This window comes from Monopterus albus, unplaced genomic scaffold, assembly GCF_001952655.1.
Source record: "Monopterus albus unplaced genomic scaffold, M_albus_1.0 scaffold186.1, whole genome shotgun sequence".
NCBI lineage: Eukaryota > Metazoa > Chordata > Actinopteri > Synbranchiformes > Synbranchidae > Monopterus > Monopterus albus.
The window spans coordinates 2237572-2257013 of record NW_018128066.1 but is presented as its reverse complement, the minus strand read 5'-3'; the positions used below and the strand labels follow the sequence as shown (position 1 = coordinate 2257013).

General features: G+C 40.7%; 1 protein-coding gene across 1 annotated transcript; it reads right to left on the bottom strand.

The window, feature by feature from the left end:
- Positions 1-1608: 1608 nt before the first annotated feature.
- Positions 1609-19333, bottom strand: LOC109969936 (semaphorin-7A). Its single transcript, XM_020617167.1, has 14 exons — positions 19057-19333; positions 17908-18041; positions 17722-17778; positions 17543-17641; positions 14483-14585; positions 14040-14147; positions 13366-13508; positions 13106-13284; positions 12324-12432; positions 11289-11475; positions 10427-10542; positions 10064-10209; positions 3685-3740; positions 1609-2930 (listed from the first exon to the last, which is right to left on the bottom strand). Exons 1-14 carry the CDS (start codon positions 19205-19207, stop codon positions 2575-2577), a joined length of 1944 nt encoding a protein of 647 aa, XP_020472823.1. The 5' UTR covers positions 19208-19333; the 3' UTR covers positions 1609-2574.
- Between the last annotated feature and the right edge of the window lie 109 nt (positions 19334-19442).

Genomic DNA, 19442 nt, shown 5'->3' with positions numbered 1-19442 from the left:
AGCCACATTAGCTCCACAAATAAGACACACGGGTTTACCAACAATGTCAGTAAACAAATACTCAGCCTCCCACCGGTTTAGAAAGGCTCTGTTTTCAGAATCAACTTTTCTCTTGGCCATTGTTAGGGGCTAGATTTGACTTGAAATTAGGGTTGTATACATCAACAGACGCTTGATTGATCTGATGTAATTGACGCAGGAATGATCGCAGGTAGCCTATCGTTCGGTAAGGCAGCTGGTGCGCTGCATTATGGGATTTGTATTTTGTGGTCTTCCCTGGTGGGCTAGTGGTTAAAGTGCAAGCGCTTTCACCGAATCAGGGTTGCATGAGGAAGGGCATCCGTCGTAAAACACGTGCCAAATGTCAACATGCCAGTCGTCAGTGTAACGATTCGCTGTGGTGACCCCTAAAACGGGAAAAAGCTGAAAGCGGGTGTTAGGTATTTTCTTAAAGATAGATAGTGATTAGAGATCTGTTATATTAGAAAATGTTAGTGTACCCAGGATGTCTTCCTCAGGCTGTTAAATGCTCAGTTTATTCTGATGAGTTCTGCAAGACTGCAGCTAGGCCAAGGTTAGTTAAAGCAGAGAAAGGCTGCAGTCAGGGATAAATGTTATTATGACGGTAAAAGTAACCATAATATTTTTCTTAATGTGAATTGTTGTGTTACAGTGTTTTTAGCTACACACCGCATAATCAACATTCACACACATTGTTTTCTTCATGTTGTGACTATTGACAGAGCCAGCTGCAAAGCTGGTGAGAGAGAGACGTCTCGGTTGACGTTTCTGTGGAGGAGGGGGCGAGCCAACTAAGTGATGATATTGTATAGCAATTCTAGGTTCGGGGTCTTTTCTGCTTCCGGGCTGCTTGGGCAGCCTGGGGGTTGGAAGATCTCTGGACTTGTAATGTTAATTTTGCCTGTGATCCTTGAATAAACCTGCACGGTTATATTTTTTTATATATCCAAGTGGTCTGAGTCGTCCCTCGGAGTTCCTGGTTTGAAAGAACCAAAAAAGGCTTTATAATAAAATAGAGCCTATACGGGCCTTGAGTTTGACACATGTGGTCTACAAGGACATGGACCGCCATTGTTTTGGGGGTGGAGAAATGTAAGAGATGTATTTATCAACTAAACCCTAAGCTGTCTGTAAGGATAATTACCACTAAAGGTAAGTGAGAAAAAATTAGTAACCTTTTAAAAATAGGCGGAGTTATATTTCAGATATTTATCTTACAGTGAACACTAATCATTGTGTTGCTTTATCCAATAAGGTGCATTAAGGAAAGCAATGCCTAATACGGAGCAGTTAGTTAGAAACAAATTAAGGCAGTATTAAGTATTCCTCCCCTTCCTAGGGCGCTGTCCTCTACGATTGGAGCAGAAAGGACGTAGGAGGACGGACGGACTGAAGGACCAATAACGGGAGAGTTAAGTCTAAACCACGGCTCCTCCCCAACAGTTTTTGACCAATCAGATAGTAGCACCTTTTGATACAAATATTGTATACCAATAAGTTGAAGGTAGTCTTTTCTGTTTTTCCAAAACAGCGAAGATCCATGTGCACATGCTTATTTTGATACATTAATGCATAATACATTTCATACAATGAAATATATTTTTATTAGTCTTCAAAAAAATAAAACACGCCTCACATTATCCAATTTTATCTTAAGTTCAAACAAGCCATCCTATTAAACACATTGAAAACAAAATGCTTAATTGGCATTTACAGTAAGTAAAAGCAACAAATACAGGTCAGGTGGATGTTTTTCTTGAATGCCATAGTGGTTTAATTGATATAAACAAACATTTGGCACTGTGGCATGCTGCTGCTGCCTTTTGCTGTCCCGTGTTTTTCATACTAATTTTCACACGCATTGACTCTCAACCAAGATAAACTCTGACTAAAATTGGACTGGAACAAATGTCTCAACCTAGCACCTTCAACAACACCTCTGCAGATTCTCCCACTATGACCAAGCTATTTTGATCTTGACATACTGAACACTCTGTTGCAACCCAAGAGAGTCTGAGGTGCTGTGGTATAAGATCGGAAATTGCAATTGTTTTGGACAGCCCAATGCAGCATCCGGTTTTCTGAAAAATAATCTGTGGTGGCAACCTTTCAAAACTCCTGAAGTTCACTGAACATCTTTGAAAGTAGTTTAGATTTCTCAAGTCTCAGCTTTATGCTTCTTGCTCAATTTGTATAACATAGTAGCCAAATTTTAAAAGTTTTAATATCACATACATTTGTCATTATTCATTACCTTTATTTAATTTGTTTGATTGTCTTAAATAATGTGCAAGTACCTTTTCTGCTGTTGTACAAAACAAGCAAAATGATGTCTTTTCTTGATCTACTATCCTTCACTCTGACTGTACTGGATGCAATAATACACGAGAGGCACAGTCTGGGGCTCTGTGTAACTTTGCATTGAGATTGTTTATAATGGAATTATTAATACAAGCTATTGCATCATCACCGGTTAAAGCCTACATTCTGTTTATGTGCTATTGTGCTAGTAAAGACATGAGACACATACCACAATATTCACATCATAGGGAGCTAACAGGACAAATGCTTAATCAGAACAGCCAGCAGCCAAACCCAAACCAGAGGCCTAGATGATCGGCTTGCCGTCTTGTTGCTCAGTGCTAATCGGTACACTGCCAGGACTTTTGTGTAGCCCATCTCCTCCGACACACATTTGTAAATTCCCTCCTGCTCAGGACCCATGCTGTTGATCAGAAGTAGGCAGTTGTGTTCCTTCAAGCTGCAGGATATGGAGTTTTCATGGTGATACCAGGTATACTGGGCATGATGGGATGACATTGGGCACTGGAGGAAATACTTGGACTCAGAGGGAAGTGTGATGCTGTCCACATCCTTGTCTGCATATGTATCAGTGGGATATCTAAATGCTGAGGAAAGAACAGAAGGACTGTTACCTTTAGGAAGGATGTTGATTTAGTTGCATTTGTTTTCTCTTTATTTAACCAGACTGGTTTCCTGTTTCAACTGGACCATGACAAGCCTTGTGGAAAGGTTCTCATTTCTCTTATGGTTGCTTGGTGTTATTGGTCTAGACCATACGTGTCAATCTCAAGGCCCGCGGGCCACATCAATTACGCCGGGCCGGAGTAGTGCTGTGACCAGTTTCTGATCCAACACCATCTTGTTAGGTTGCTGGTGATATGAGACCACAAAGGAAACACTGATCTAGAATATTCTCTCTCCAAGCAAACCCCATTGTTACAGTCTTGCACAATAATTGTTCAACCTGTACAGAATGACAATGGATGTAATAGGAATGTGATGCCCCAGCAGAATAACAACATTAATCAGTGTTTCAGGGGCTTTAATGGAATAGTTTGAGATTTTGGGAAATAGACTTTGCTTTTTTGTTGAATGGTTCAGATTTTCACAAATCATGCCTTTACTCATTTACCCCTTTGAATCTGCGTTAGGCAGACACTTTTGATGATTTAGGATACATCTGTTGAAATCAGCCACATGAAATTAGCTTGTAGTTAATGTTTGTGTTAAACCATGGAAAACACTGGTGTATCTGCGCCCATTCTAAAACATATTGAAGTTGTTTCAGCATGACTTATAAAGTGTGTCAAACTACTCTTTGTGAATACACCTGCACAGTAACCTAAGATATCCTCATACCTTCTAGGTTCGGGGAGATGGAACAGGTCCTTGTGGCCACATTGTGCAGCGTGCCACTGTCAAAAGGAAAGGCACAATAAAGACAATGAGTGTTAGTAAACCTGGAGATTCTTGTAACAGCAAACACTATAAATTCAACACCATTATTCACACACATGATGGAATTAGTATCTGCAATGTCAGCAGTTTAATGTACTGTATGTCATAAGGCACAGCACTTGGCTCAGTGTTTTACACCACATACACAACTGTTACAATACACACTCACAATGGATTCAGGCTCCTAATACTTCTTGTGAACCCACAGATAAAGATAAAAGGACTTTATTTTCAATGGCTTTACAATAAAACTTTATGTGCATGGGCCTGGGCTGTGACACAATGTTAGCTTATCTTGATTTTAGACTGGAATTTGGCTCAATACTTGGTAGCTCTAAATTAGTAATCGTTTGGCTGGGACTGTTGCTTCCTGAGAGTGTTACTGTAAGTACTCAGATTTCCTCTCTGTGTTACTGGTGCAATTGGATAGGAAATTCAGCTTTTAGTTTGTTTTTGTTTGATTTGTTTGGGGCTTTTGGTGATTTGTTTTGGGGACAGCACTAGTTGTCCCTGCTTGAACAGCCTTTCCAACATTCCAAATTTGCTGTTGTGTAGACTGGAAGGGGACAGTCATAGTTTGAAGGTGTTTTCCCTCTGTTAGGTACAGTGGTGGCTCCTGTTTAGAGGGTCCACCTTTATAAATTCTTGGTAGGTGGTCAATGTGGAGCTTGCTCAGGACATCTCTGGGACTCTGGGAGAGCTGCCAAGGCTGCTGGTTGCTTCCTTCAACCCACTGGTTTAGAGTGCACACTGGAAGTGGCCCCCACATGTGAGTGCCCAAAGACCATAGGGTTAAATTTGATTAGCTAAGTTGTTTGATTAGGTGGGGGGGACTCTCCATATTTTTAGGTGCTTTCCTACACCATGTTTTACACAAAGTGGAAGGAACCTTTGAATGTGGGCTGTAAAGTTTAGCTTCCATTTCATCATTAGCAGGTCAAATTTTGACAGCAGCTTCTCTTTTTCTGATCACATTCTCAGTCAGTGCACTAAGATTAACTTTTGAAAATAACTGAACAGTATAATACTAAGATTAGAAATAAATGTTTGAAAGAAAATATGAAACTTATTTTGAAAGGATTCAGCATAGTTATGTTAAGGCAGGGTTAGATGGTACACAACAAAAAAGGTAGTGATGCTGCAACTGGGGCAACTGGAAACATTTTTATTTCAAAACAGAACAAACTAGACTAGAACTGAAACTGTACAGATGGCACCTGACTAAGGGGAAGTTGTCTGAATGTTCAAGCAGGGTACACTGCAAACCTTTTTCTTGTTGTGACGCAGACACAGTTTTCTCCTTGTTCGAGTGAATGGCAGATTTGATTGTATTTGGTATTTTTGGTATTTGTATGGTATTTGTTGCTTCAGTGTGTTTTAATGATGAAGCTAAAAAACCTGTTCTGCATTAAGTCCAGCAGACAGTACGGGCTATGCTACAGTAAAAGCTGTTGTATTAAAGGCCTATGGATAACAATATGAGAGGTAGAGGAAGAGTGCATATAGCAAGGAAAATCTCTTACAGGCAATGGAACTGGCCTGCAGTGACATAGACGTGCAGTCTTGTCAAGGCTGGATCCGCCACATCAGAGGGTTTTTTTGCCCATTGCCTGGGAAGGGACAACATTGCCTGTGACATAGATGAAGCCCTCTGGCTGGGCCCAGCTCAAAGATGTGATCCTGAGGCAGAATAATCTTTCTGATGTGTTTTTTTTTCTTCTTCTTCTTCTTTTTGATCGTAACATGGTTTTTGGTAAATTCACCATACTTAGGTGTGACTTCTTTTGTTTTGTGTTTTTTACTATATACAATAAACTATTTTTTGTTGTAACTACATGTCCTGGATGCTGTGTTCCCCATTTTTGATGTAGTGTCCAATGACTGAGCTGCAGTGTGTATATGATTGACTTGTGTGTGTATGATCTGAAAGCATTGTTTGATTTTGAGTGCTGGTGACATGGTTTGGAAGCAATTGTTTGATTTTGCCAGACGAGTCAGAGGTTTTGTGATTTTAGTTTGAGTATTTGGATTTGTGTTTAAGGTTTTTGAGAAAATTAGCGATGATTTCATGCTTGTACTATTTGTTTCTTTGTTTTTGATTGTTTGAAGCTCTGATGCAATCATTTGTTTTGAGGAAACAAACATGTTTACAATCTGAATTTAGCATCTAGTCACTTGTGTCAATAATAGACCAGAATTAAAATTCACTGGCAGTAAATAAGTCATATAAGTAAGAAGCTCTTGCATATTTTGGTATTTTAGTTACATGTCATTACAATGAATTTAACAAAGATCTACCCATAGTCAACACTTCTGGACACTTGGGTGCTAAAGATTTTAGTATCATGATTTACATCACCATTGTAAAGGGACAGACGTGATTTGTGCAAACCCTGGTGCATATGCAGACACAGACACAGGCAAGGGATGCATACGTGTTCCTATCCATAGTTCAGATTAAGGGTCTTCCTTCTGTCTGTGTACACTGACGGTTTCCAAGCATTGTGGTACCATCCACATGGACACAAATTTGTGGCCTGCATATGGACATCCACACAGAGTCTGCGCAGACCCTCACTGACCAGCATGGCAGAGCAGTGCTTAGCTGCTCCCATGTTAGTGCGGCTGCGTTTCCACTGCACCATAAAACATGATGATCTTCTGCATCTTGATTGTGTGGGTGGCAACAGCCACTGAGAAGCGACATGATTTATGGTGTCAGTGTGGTGTTACTAGCTTGCAACATGGAGCCCTTGGTGCTAGGCATTATTTTGACCCCTTATCAGACAACCAAGTGAGAGACTCAATTTTCAAATCCTGCTGCAGTGAAATTACTGATAAAAAAGTGACAGCTGAATGTGTAAGGACTTCCCTTAGAACATTTCAACCAATCGTGTCTTGATGAGCTGGCTCTGTTAAAGGCAGGACTTGGTCCCACTTGGCCCTGGGCAGAAGCAGGTGTCAGCGAGGCTGTAAATACGGGTCCCAGAGAGAACCAAGAAACAGAGAAGGCTGAGAAAGAGGAAGTTCCAGGGGAGGTTGGAGAAGACAAAGGAATTATTATTAAAATGCTATGGCAGAATGCTTAGAAAGTTAAGCTTTTAATAAGTAAAGATAATCATAAGATGATTTATGTGTGTTGAAATAATCATTAGTGAATATGTTAAGAATAAAATGTGAAATGATTGTATTAAAAGAACGGGGAAAAGTGATTTACATCTCACAGAGTGAAAAAGGCAGAGTCACAGAAAAGAGGAAATACAGTAGACACACAGCCCTGTTGAAATGAGGAACTACAAAAGTTCGTGTATGTGACACAGAGAAAAGACACACAGCTTATTAAGGATGTAAAAATGATGGTTTTGAGCCTAAAAGTAAAGATTTGACTGATAATTGTTTGATCGGTGTCTAATCAATGTTTAGTCAAAGTAAAGTATTCAAAATATAAAGATTTATGTTTTGATTTTAAGGCATTGATAGTTTTGTGTGAAACTAGTGTGTGATTCTGATTGTTCTGTTAAAAGCAATGATGGAATTTTGATATTTCAGTCAGATGTGAGTTTCTTGTATTTTTGTTATGTATTCAGATGGTTTAGTTTCTAAGAAAAGAGAAGTAGAATCCAAGGCTGGATCACAGTGGGGCAGAGGCCGGTTACAGGCAGTAGGCTTGAGCTGTGACAGTAAAAAAATATGCAAAACTTCAGAACAACATGACTTTGCATGCCAAATAAGGTATTAACTGCAAACTGCGGCATCTGGTTGGATGAGAGGACAAAGACTACTGACCAGAACCCTATAAAATATAGCCAGTGATGGTTTTCAGGCTCCCCCACACAGATGAGGGGTCAGAGTAGCTCCTCTTTGCTGCTCTGATCTCCCTTGACAGTGTATTCCTGGTCTGGCTGTACAGAGTCCTGTCCCCACACCTGTAAGCCTCCTCTTTGGCACGACAAAGCTGCTTGGGTCTTGCTGTGAACCAGGGCTTGTTGTTGTTGTATGTGCAGAAGGACTTTTTGGGCACACACACATCCTCACAGAAGCTGATATAAGGTGTCACAGTGTCAGTGAGTTGGTCCAGGTCTGTAGCTGCAGACTCAAATACACTCCAGTCTGTTCAGTCAAAGCAGGCCTGTAGTTCTGACTTAGCCTCCTCAGTCCAGCTCTTCACTGTTTTGACCACAGGCTTTGCAGCTTTAAGTTTCTGCCTGTAGGTTGGAATAAAATGGACCATACAGTGATCTGAGAGTCCGAGGGCTGTGGGGGACAGAACAATAGGCATCTGTTATTGTTGTGTAGCAGTGGTCCAGTGTGGCTTTGTCCCTGGTGGGACAGGTGACGTGCTGTCTGTATTTGGGCAGTTCGTGGGTGAGATTTGCTCTGTTAAAGTCCCCTAGAACAATGAGTGGAGAGTCAGGATGTTCTAGCTCCAGGCTAGTTATCAGTTCTGCTAGGAGCCGTAGCGCGCTAGCATTAGCCTGCGGTGTTATGTACACTCCCATTAGCATGAAACTGTTGAATTCACGGGGAGAGTAAAAGGGTTTGCAGTTGATAACAAGAGACTCTAGGTCTGCGGTACATGTCCTCTGTAGCACTGTGACATCTGTGCACCAACTTTCATTTATGTAGAATCAGATTCCATCTCCTCTCGTTTACCCGGACATCTTCTTTATGCAATCCGCTCTGAACACCTAGAAGGCCGGTACTTGAATCGCACTGACCGCGATCGAGTCGCTGAACCAGGTCTTCGTGAAGCACAAAGCAGTAGAGCATGCAAAGTCAGAGTTAGTCCCGCTAACGAGAAGAATTTCATCCATTTTGTTGACCAGGGAGCGGAGATTAGCCAGGTGAATAGATGGGAGTGCGGTCCGAGTTCCCCTCTGTAACCTCACCAAAGCGCCAGAGCGTTTTCCACGGCGGCGGCGTTTTTTCCAGGTCCCCTATATCGCTGCTGCGCCTCCGGTCAGAAAGTCCATACAGCATTCTTCATTCACAAAAATCCGTGGAAGGTAGTTTGGTGTGAGTTGTCCGATATTTAACAGTTCTTCTCTGGTAAAAGTAATCCGGGATGAGTTGCAAAAGGCTAAGAAAACAAAGAAAAACAACAAACACGAGAGCGCGAGTAACCACTGTCGCCATCGCTGTCGGTGCCCATGGGGGTCTTATCCTGAATTAATAACTAGAAAGAGGGAGGTCTGTTCAGCTTCATGGTAGTCAATTACTGAGTGAATATCTCCATCATAAAACCTCAAGGAGTGTTTGGAGCTTTAATATGTTTCAAATATGCCACCTTAGTGTGAGTGTGTTAAGCTTTATTCCTATGTCCAGGGGTTAGCATATGTGGCCTTCATACACAGGGCCAACTGAGCCCAGGTCAGCACGGTTACCCCCGTATGGTAGGAACAGATGGTAACAGAGGCTAACCTGTACCCACCTAGTTGAGCACGATTAAAGAGGGTTGATGTTAAAACACCAGAGGTGAATCTCAGTTCCCTTATTTTATTATTTCTCAATCCTTGATCTTCGCTCAACCCAGAAGTCATTCCAGTCCACCATGATGAAGGATGTCTCAAAGCTCTTTATTTCTTCTCTGAGGAGCAAGGAGGCTACTTGGAGGAGCTATAACCGAAGAAACAGGAATATATCCTTCCCAAAAGTCTGTTACAGACTGACGCACCAATTTATCAGAAATCATGTTGTGATTGGGTGCTTCACAAGAAAGATTGGAGAAAGGACGTCTCATATCAGTTAAAACATTTCCTTGGTTCCTCTTTCCTTGCAGTTTGTCTTTGCATCTTTTCTTGTCTCACATCAGTGGGACTAAAACGCAAAGAAAAATTGCAAGTGAGGAAACCACAGATGCAATTAGGGGAATTGCACCCACTATGGGTCAGGCCTGTCTGCCCAGGTGCCACAGGTCTGTGGCATTGTATCTGTATAAATAAAAGATATCCTTTGAGGTTTTTGGCCATTAGTAGTGCTAAGGAGCAATATTTTTATGAATGGATCCCCATGTGTACAAAAACAATGCAATATACATTTCCACCACCATTTTCATGCAAAAAGTGCAAACTTTGTTAGATCTTAAGCCTAGGCACAAGAAAACGGTGAGAAACACTTCACGTAATCTTTGTTTGTTTACAAGAAAACTCTAGAGTGCACCCTTAGCAAATCAAAGCTGAAGGTGCTAAATGTAAAATCTATGGATGCGAAATGAAGAATTTATATTTGGATTTGAACTGAGATTACAGATGTCTGGGTACATCAAGTTCTGTAGTCTTACTGTGTCTCAGGGATGCAGTGGGTGCCGTTCCAACCGCAATAAGGATCACTGGCTAAGACACAGTCCTCACAGCTGTGGCCATACTGGACACAGTTTGTCACATCCAGTTGGACCAGCTCACTTCTGGAGTTCACATAGAGCTTCCTCTGCAATGATACACAGAGCACAGGTTTTCTAATTGTACTGGACTGTTTCTAAAAAGACCAATGTTCTGAGAAAAAGGTTCAGCTTGATCCAAAGATGCAAGTCATGTGGTCCTAAGTAGTACTACCATTTTACTTTTCACTGTATGAATAGTACATTCCATTCTCCTACGCTTGTATCTTGGTAGTCAGAGTGGTTGTGTAGGCAGCACTGACTCACCGAGGAGGGATGTAGGGTCATACTGAGGATGTGAGTATGATGGTTGAAAGGTCGGTACTCTGTGATGATGAAGGCTTGAGTTTTATTTTGCATCATCTTATGAATTGCTCCATTATCTGTTAAAAGGCACAAGAAGGAGGATAATTAATCACTGAAACCTGTCTGAACACACAAATTGAGTGGTTATCAAAGAGTGCAAGAGTGATGTATGATATATAAGAGTTACATGAGTTATGAGAGGTCAAATAAAACAACTGATAACCCATTTTTTACATGATGCATTTTTGGTTCTTGGGAAATAACAATATTCCTAAAACCAAAGGCCTGTTTCTGGAGCTGTCTAGAGCTGGAGGTGGGTCAGTCATATGAAAGCATTACACCCCAAAAAACCACAAAACAAAACAAAAAATAAACAAAAAGCACACACAAAAAAGGTATTTCTTCACTTTCTTCTATATGCACATTTTTAAGAGGCCAAGATAAATTTACTCCACAGTATAACTTTCTAGGAAGAGGTTGAAATCTGGGACTTTTGTGTTAAATTCAAGCCAACTTCTACTACAAAACTGTACTACATTTCTACTTGGCATTCAAGGGGTAAATTTTAGGTTGTGCAATTCATACAGGAAACCTTTTTGGTTTGACCCCCCAACTGGGTTTCACCACACACCTACTGTAGGCTTCTGCAGCCTAGTACTTCAGTACTTCTGTTTCAGCTGCTACTCTATGTTAAACTTTGAATTTAGTTGATTTTCTCCAAGCTATTTAAGGAAAACTGCCTGAGTAATCAAATGTAGCCCAATATAGAGTGCAGAATTCTTTCTCAACTTCCCTGTTCATAGTAAATTACTGTATTACTCACTTAGAGACAAAAACAGAACTATGTGGTGATAGTTCTGCTTGTACTGGGAGCTGTCAACATAGATGTGAGTGTAGTTGTGGTGATTAAAGAGAAGTGGACCAGAGTTGTTCATAGGTTGGACCCACTGCTCCATCTCCGAAGTGATTCTCAGGGCCTCTGAAGGCGTCAAAGTGCTGTCTTTAATGCACTGAAGGAAAAAAATGCATGTTTTAGAATAGCTGCACAACAGCTCACTAAGTCCCACCCCACTTAGTTGCTGTTAATACAGCTTTAAAAGTTTCTCTGACACAGCATATTTGCACTTGACAATTATAATGGTGACTGATGTACTCAAAACAGAGTAACTTCTGAAACAATGGCTCCCTTGAGTTTAGATGGAGGTAAACACTGACAGGCTTCTCATTTCTAGCAACAGATGATCAGTTTTGACAGCTCAAATGACAACTGTTGTGAGCAGACTTTACCAGCTGTAGCTACAGTAGCTAACTAACTGATCTAACATTAACTTCATGTACTGTGGGATCAAATTGCTGGCTTACCTTTTAAAGTTTCCAGCTGACTTGTTTTAAAATCAGAATCTTGTAAAAGAGGTCTCAAATATGCACTTCAGGTTCACACTAAGATGGGACGGCATAGCCATCTGCCAGAGTATCTTTTTTATGCTACCACTGGGGATGTAAAAGTGGGGAATTTCTAGAAATATTTGCTTTGATAAAAGAACCATTAATAAGAGAACACTATTAATGCAGTTATTTGGTATCTTTGTAACACCACTGGTGAGTTTAAAGCAACTACAAAATATGACAATGGACTTAATCTAAAATATTAGGCAAATCTCAGAAAATGTGAAGTTATGCTGATTTATCAATAAAAAGATTGTCATGCTTATCACTAAGGATTAATTAGCATCCTGTGCTTTGTAACTATATTTAAACTTATGGTTTGAAAGATTGCAGCCATAATAATAACAGGAATCATGTGTGAGAAGACCAGTTGTTACATTCTTCACATCTGATCAGTCTGACTGAGACATACTGTCCTAGGCCTTTTCTTGGTTTTGTCTGTGCCGTCACTTTTCAACGGGGAGGTTGTGAAGACGTGGTCAATATCTTGTATGATGTAGACGCACACAGCACTCATTCCCCTGCAGAGAGACACAGATTTCAGCAGGTCTACACAGAGAACAAACTGTGAGGTCAATAACGATGTTATCTATGCTGAGAAATAAAAACGGTGAGATAGCTTAGCAGACAGAGTTTAGGTTAGGAAAAGGAACCAAACTAAACTCTTCTTCTGCCCCAACAAAAACAAGAGGAAGCAAAAAATGTTATCTATTCTGACAAATGAGAAAGAACATAATCCTCAAAGCACAGACAAGCTGATCTACAGTGGTTTGGCCATTTTTTATCTAAAGAAATAACATATCCCTCATTTTATGTTTGTGTATGCAACCACCTGTACAGTCTGATGGTTTGAGTTTATATATTTTTGTTTGGTGAAACTGGTTGATAAAGTAATGGCTTTATTACTGTACATGAAGACCAGATAGCATAGCAGCCAAGTCAGTCAGCATTTCACTTTACATCATGTGGCTGACTATAATCTTATGATGCTGAAAAGTGTCCAAGTCAAATATAACAAAAAAGAGCAAAATTTGATTAGGCAAATGCTTAAGTTATGACCCTGCTTCCTAGGGTAATTCCTCTCATTCCAACTTTGATCACACTCATAATATTGATTAAGTTAGCAGTGTTCTTGCTTGAGTAAAACCTTTCAATATTCAATCAGTTATTGCTTGAATGATGGCAGAATCCTACCATTCATTTCTGAAGAGTGCATAAACTCTGGTGTCCTGCCATCGGTCTGCATGCACTGTGGCCACATCTACCAGTTCAGAAAAATGCTGTTTGCTCTTAGTGTCTCCGCAGAAGAGCCTCGTGTACATCTGGGAAGTCCACTTAAACTGCAGTTGGTTCTTAGGACCACCAATATCTGCCTAGAAGCAATGCACAGCCAAAGGATCGATCACTTCCTCATAATACACTTTTCTAACATTATTTAATTAATCAGGACTTACCATGCAAACCTGGGTCACAAAAGGTAGCCACATGCCACTGTACAAGCCTGGGTCATTGTTTCTCTCCTTATAGAAGGCATAAACTTTGTCCTGGGAAGAGTCGTTTGTCCGTCTGCTGAATATCAGACCCACATAGTGCTGCTCTAAACACAAAAAAACAAAGTGGCTTTTTGTGTGTGTAGCCTTAGGACATAATAAACGTCCATCCATCCATTATCTATACCATTTATTCCTGAATAGGGTCATGAGGGGCTGGAGCCAATTCCAGCTGACACGGTGTGAAAGGCAGGGTACACCCTGGATAGGTTGCCAGTCTATCACAGGGCTGACACACAGAGACAGACAAACACACACATGCACTCCTATAGGCAATTCAGAGTCACCAATCAACATAAGCTGCATGTCTTTGGACTGTGGGAGGAAGCAGAGGGTACCTGGAGAGAACCCAAGCAGACACAGGGAGAACATGCAAACAAAAAGGCATCGGTTCAGCCAGGGCTCAGACCTGGAACCTTCCTGCTGTGAGGTGACAGCGCTAACCACAGTGCCACTGTGCCACCCATAATGATCATTTAAGGATCTTAACTGTTCATTCATTACCTTAAATTAAGGTATCATCACTTAACAAATGAAACTTCTCAAGTTCTTACAGAAATGCATTGGCATGCATATACCTTTATTATGGTCTGATGGTCCAACCCTGTTTTTTCCAAACTTGTGGATGCCAACATGAGACTGAGATCCAGAGCGTGTAATGTAGAGATCTGCACTTTCTGCTGATTCTGGGAAAACAAAAAAGTTTCTCATGTCAGTGTTGACCGCTCACTGAGAAACATGCTACTGTATTTCTCTACTAGCTTTGATACCAGAAACTAGAGTCTGGTCTGACTAGTGTAAGCAGTGGGAAGCAAGAAGAAACAATGAGACAATGTTGAGTTGATTAAGGCAGGGTAGGAGGACTGAAATGAGCACCGATGGTCAGCGAACACCTTTTCTGGGTGAAGTCAAATTAGTCCTTGAGGATAAAACAAAGTCTAAAGTCATCATAAAAAACTGCTGAATCAGAAAACAAAAATTCATTATCAGATTTAAAAATCCTATGTGTACAAAAACTCACCCATAAGGGCTGATGGTTCTCCTTCCTTTATGACAAACCTACTTATGCTGTTTTGTATGTCCCCCATTCTGGGACTGCACTTGGGGGGGTCGTCTGATAAATTCTACAAAAAAAAGCACAGTATGTATTGAAATATCCCCACTATTCTCTATCACTAAGTGATCTGTGTTGTTTGAGTATAACCAGTTCATAAAGGTCATTGGTGTGAGCCTGCCCTCCATGGAGGACCTGTACACTGCACAGGTCAAAAGGAGGGCGAAGAGGATCACTGCTGACCCCTCATACCCTGGACACAATCTGTTTGAACTCCTCCCCTCTGGATGGTGTTACAGGTCACTGTGCACTAAGACAACCAGGGACAGGGACAGTTTCTTCCCCCGGCTGTCGCTCTCATGAACACTTAACCAATGACCATATGATTGGACAATAAACCATGCAATACCTGTATATATACATTGTACAGATTATACAGACTCGTATAGGTCTCTAGTTCCTAAGTGCTCTGTTTTATCCCTATTTATCTCATTTCAATGAACATTCCTTTTTTGTATGCATTGTTTACTGTCTGTTTATACTGCTTATTCTGCATTGTTTGCACTTTCTGTTGCTTGTAAATAGTGCTTATTTTTGTTATATTACACAGCCTTATGCTGGTTTACTGTTTGCACATTGAGAGCCGATGTACCAGAGTTCTGATAAAAGCATATGTATTTGCCCACAATCTTACAGGTACAGCTAAAGTCAGAAGTTTACATAGACCTTAGCCAAATAGATTTAAACTCAAGTTTTTCACAATTCCTGACAGTTAATCCTATAAACATTCCCTGTCTTAGGTCACTTAGAAACACTACCTAATTTTAAAAATGTGAACTTTCAAAATAATAGTAGAGAAAAAGATTTATTTCAGCTTTTATTTCTTTCATCACATTCCCAGTGGGTCAGAAATTTACGTACACTCGGTCAGTATTTGGTAGTATTGCCTTTAAACTGTTCAACCTGGGTCAAACATTTTGGGATGCCTTCCAAACGCTTCTTACAATAAGCTGCTGAAATTTTAGTCCATTCCTCCTGACAGAACTACTCCGGCTTCCTCTCACAGTCCAAAGACATGCAGCTTAGGTTGATTGGAGACTCTAAATTGCCCCCAGGAGTGAGTGTGTATCTAGCCACAAGGGTTTCACGCCAGTAACCTCTGTGCCGGTCCCAAGCCTGGATAAATATAAAGGGTTGTGTCAGGAAGGGCACCCGGTGTAAAAATGTGTCAAATTTACACATGCGAATCGGATTTGCTGTGGCGACCCCTAACGGGAACAGCCGAAAGTAGAGTAGTAGTTGTCCTCCTGACAGAACTGAGTCAGGTTTGTAGGTCTCCTTGCTTGCACACGCTTTTTCAGCTCTTCCCACATATTTTCTATTGAAATGAAGTCAGGGCTTTGTGGTGTCCACTCCAGTACCTTGATTTTATTGTCCTTAAGCCATTTTGCCACAGCTTTGGAAGTCTGCTTGGGGTCATTGTCCATTTGGAAGACCTTGAGATGTTGCTTCAATAGATCCAGATAATCTTCTTTCCTCATGATGCCATCTATTTGGGAGGCGACAGTGGCGCAGTGGGTAGAGCAGTCGTCTCCAACTGGAAGGTTGAAGATTCAAATCTCGGTGCCTGCAGTTGATGAAGCCCCAGCCCCTCCTGTAGCAAAGCACCCCCACAGCATGATGCTGCCACCCCCGTGCTTCATGGTTGGGATGGTGTTCTTTGGCTTGCAAGCTTCCCCCTTTTTCCTCCAGACATAATGATGGTCTTTATAGCCAAACAGTTTTTATAGCCAAATTTTTGTTCCATCAGACTAGAGGACATTTCTCCAAAAAGTAAGCTCTTTGTCCCCATGTGCAACTGGAAACCGTACTCTGTCTTTTTTATGGTGGTCTTTGAGCAGTAGCTTCTTCCTTGCTGAGCAGCCTTTCAGGTTATCTCGATATCTGACTCGTTTTACTGTGGATATAGTGCCAGTGGTACCAGTTTCCTCCAGTGTTTCCACAATGTCCTCTGCTGCTCTTCTGGGATTTGTACCTTTCGGACCAAAGTACGTCCATCTCTAGGAGACAGAAGACATCTCCTTCCTGAGCGGTGTGATGGCTGTGTTGTCCCATGGTGTTTATATAGGGTGGGCCACAGAAAAGTAGCCTGTGCACTAGAAAGTGTGGTATTGGAGCCAGGCTACTTTTTCATGGGGCACCCTGTACTTGGGTAGTATTGTTTGTACAGATGAATGTGGTACCTTCAGGCATTTGGAAATTGCTTCCAAGGATGAACCAGACTTGTGGAGGTCCACATTGCTTTTATCTGAGGACTTGGCTGATTTCTCTTGATTTTCCCAAGATGTTAAACAAATAGGGTACCGAGTTTGAAGTATAGGCCTTTTATATACAAGAGGTACACCTCCTATTGACTCAAATGATGTAAATATCAGAAGCTTCTATAGCCATGACATCATTTTCTGGAATCTTCCAAGCTGTTTAAAGGAAGTCAACTGAGTGTATGTAAACTTCTGACCCACTGGAATTGTGATACGGTGACTTATAAGTGAAATAATCTGTCTGTACTGTTGGAAAAATTACTTGTGTCATGCATAAAGTACATGTCCTAACCGATTTGCCAAAATGAGAGTTTGTTAATATGACATCTGTGGGGTGGTAAAAAAAAAAAAAAAAAAAAAAAAAAAATCAGTTTTAATGACTTTAATCTAAGTGTATGTAAACTTCTGACCCACTGGAATTGTGATACGGTGACTTATAAGTGAAATAATCTGTCTGTACTGTTGGAAAAATTACTTGTGTCATGCATAAAGTACATGTCCTAACCGATTTGCCAAAATGAGAGTTTGTTAATATGACATCTGTGGGGTGGTAAAAAAAAAAAAAAAAAATCAGTTTTAATGACTTTAATCTAAGTGTATGTAAACTTCTGACTTCAATTGTAGGTACAGGCTGACAAAAAAATCTTCGAAGCTATCCTTTCATTTTTCCTGAATCAACATCACTTGGTTGTTTGCAGTGTCCTACCATGTCGCAGCATACTGTTTCTCTGTCATTGGTTCCACACACAAACACCTGGCTGGCCTTCTTCATCTTGTGGACCACAGTAATGTTATAGCTGCAATCCTAAATGACAAGAGATCAGATTTAACCGACAGCCCAGCTACTCTGCTCTGTTTGTCACAAAGTCATTTTACGCTGCTCACTTCTTGTGGAGAACTGTTGATGCATTGCTTCCACAACACCTTCCTCTCTAGAAGAGTCTGTGAAGAGAAATAACATAGAACTATTACTTTGCTCCACAGTAATATAAATAAGTAAGGCTTACTTCAATTCATTCAGTGCAGCAATTCAGTAATTGAGTTTGCTGTAGTAATACAGCTATTTACTACCTTCTCAGGGTTTTGAAAGTTGTATGAGGTCACGGTTGTTTGTCCAATAACTGTGACATTGTCAGGCTGATCTTCCAGTAGAATCCACACAGGTACATCATGTCCAGGTAAAGGTACTCTTTTAATTGTAATCTCTAAAATAAAAAATACTAGATGATTAACAAGGCCTGTGCATATGCACTGGGTGTTCCCAGAGGATGGATCCTCTGACTTTTCCCCTAGTGCCACCATCACAGTGAAACATATCAACATCTACCAGGTGGTTTGGCACAAGAGTTCTTCATGATTCCCAGATGACTTTGGTGATCTGCAGAGTTTTTCCCCAAATGTCATCACACTGTTTTGAGTGAAATTTCCCAATAACTATTAGATGGATTACCATAAAATTTAGCTCAGACATGCACCTCCCAGACACCAGGTCTTGTTGGGTGTTCCTGGTCTGCAATGGTCAGTACCTATGGTGTCTAAGGAAAGACAGTCAACCAGCAACAGGGTCACAGACGCCCAAGGCTCACTCGTGATGAGGTTGAACTACTGTAAATTAAACTTTTAAATTTCATTTGTACTCTTTAAAACATTAAATTTAGTTTTAATCTTTGTTAAAACTGTTGACAATGCGAAATGCTGTATATTGGTCTCTATGAAGAGAAACATTCAGAGGCTAGTGAATTTGTCTAAAACGTTATCTCTAACTTGTCCTCACGACCACAGTTTTCACTGATTTACATAGGTTTTGCATTGAATGCATTGAACATTTGTGCTCTTCCTGACAGTAGAACTACGGAAGCAAAGAGATTCAGAGCATCAACTGCTACATTAACTCCTGTGTACACAGTATTATGCTGTAAATTGTGAAAAATGACAGCACAGTTTCCCTAGAGTCGGGTGTCAGGACTGTAAATTAATTAAGTAACATTTCATTCTAAAGAAAACAGTCAAAGCTTCCCCTTGAATGTAGCCTGTCTCTTTTTGTTTATTTACAGTATTTGTGCAGGTCATGGACCAGCTTGAAAATGAGTGCGCAATGTCCTCTGTGTGAATAAGAAGCCTAGTTAAAAAAAATCACATCTGCCAAAATTGTAAACACCTTAACATTTCTCTTGGGTATGAAGTGAAATAAATCTAAATAAAAAGCAAGATATTTCATACCTTTGTCGGTGAATATCATCCTCGGTAGATGCGCTGAGTTTGCCTCGGTCAAACTATGCAGGAATGAAATTAACAAACATCCCGCTGAAAGTAATAGCATTTTGTGTACACAGAGAGCGTTTCCTATTTTAATCAGTAAAAATGTCCCCATAAGTCTGAAGCCAATTTTTAATCCCAGTCTGCCTGCTTTCTTCTGGTGTGTCGAAAAGAGCAGAGAACTGGACAGCAGTGATAGATGTACATCGGAGGGGTTCAGGTACAAGCCAAGTGCTTTATAGGAGACAGATGTAGAAATACGAACGCACCAGGTTTGCACAGCTTGTTTTCACGATCACCATCTGCCCTCTTGTGGTCATAGTTCATTTGTTGAGCACTTGACTATCTGT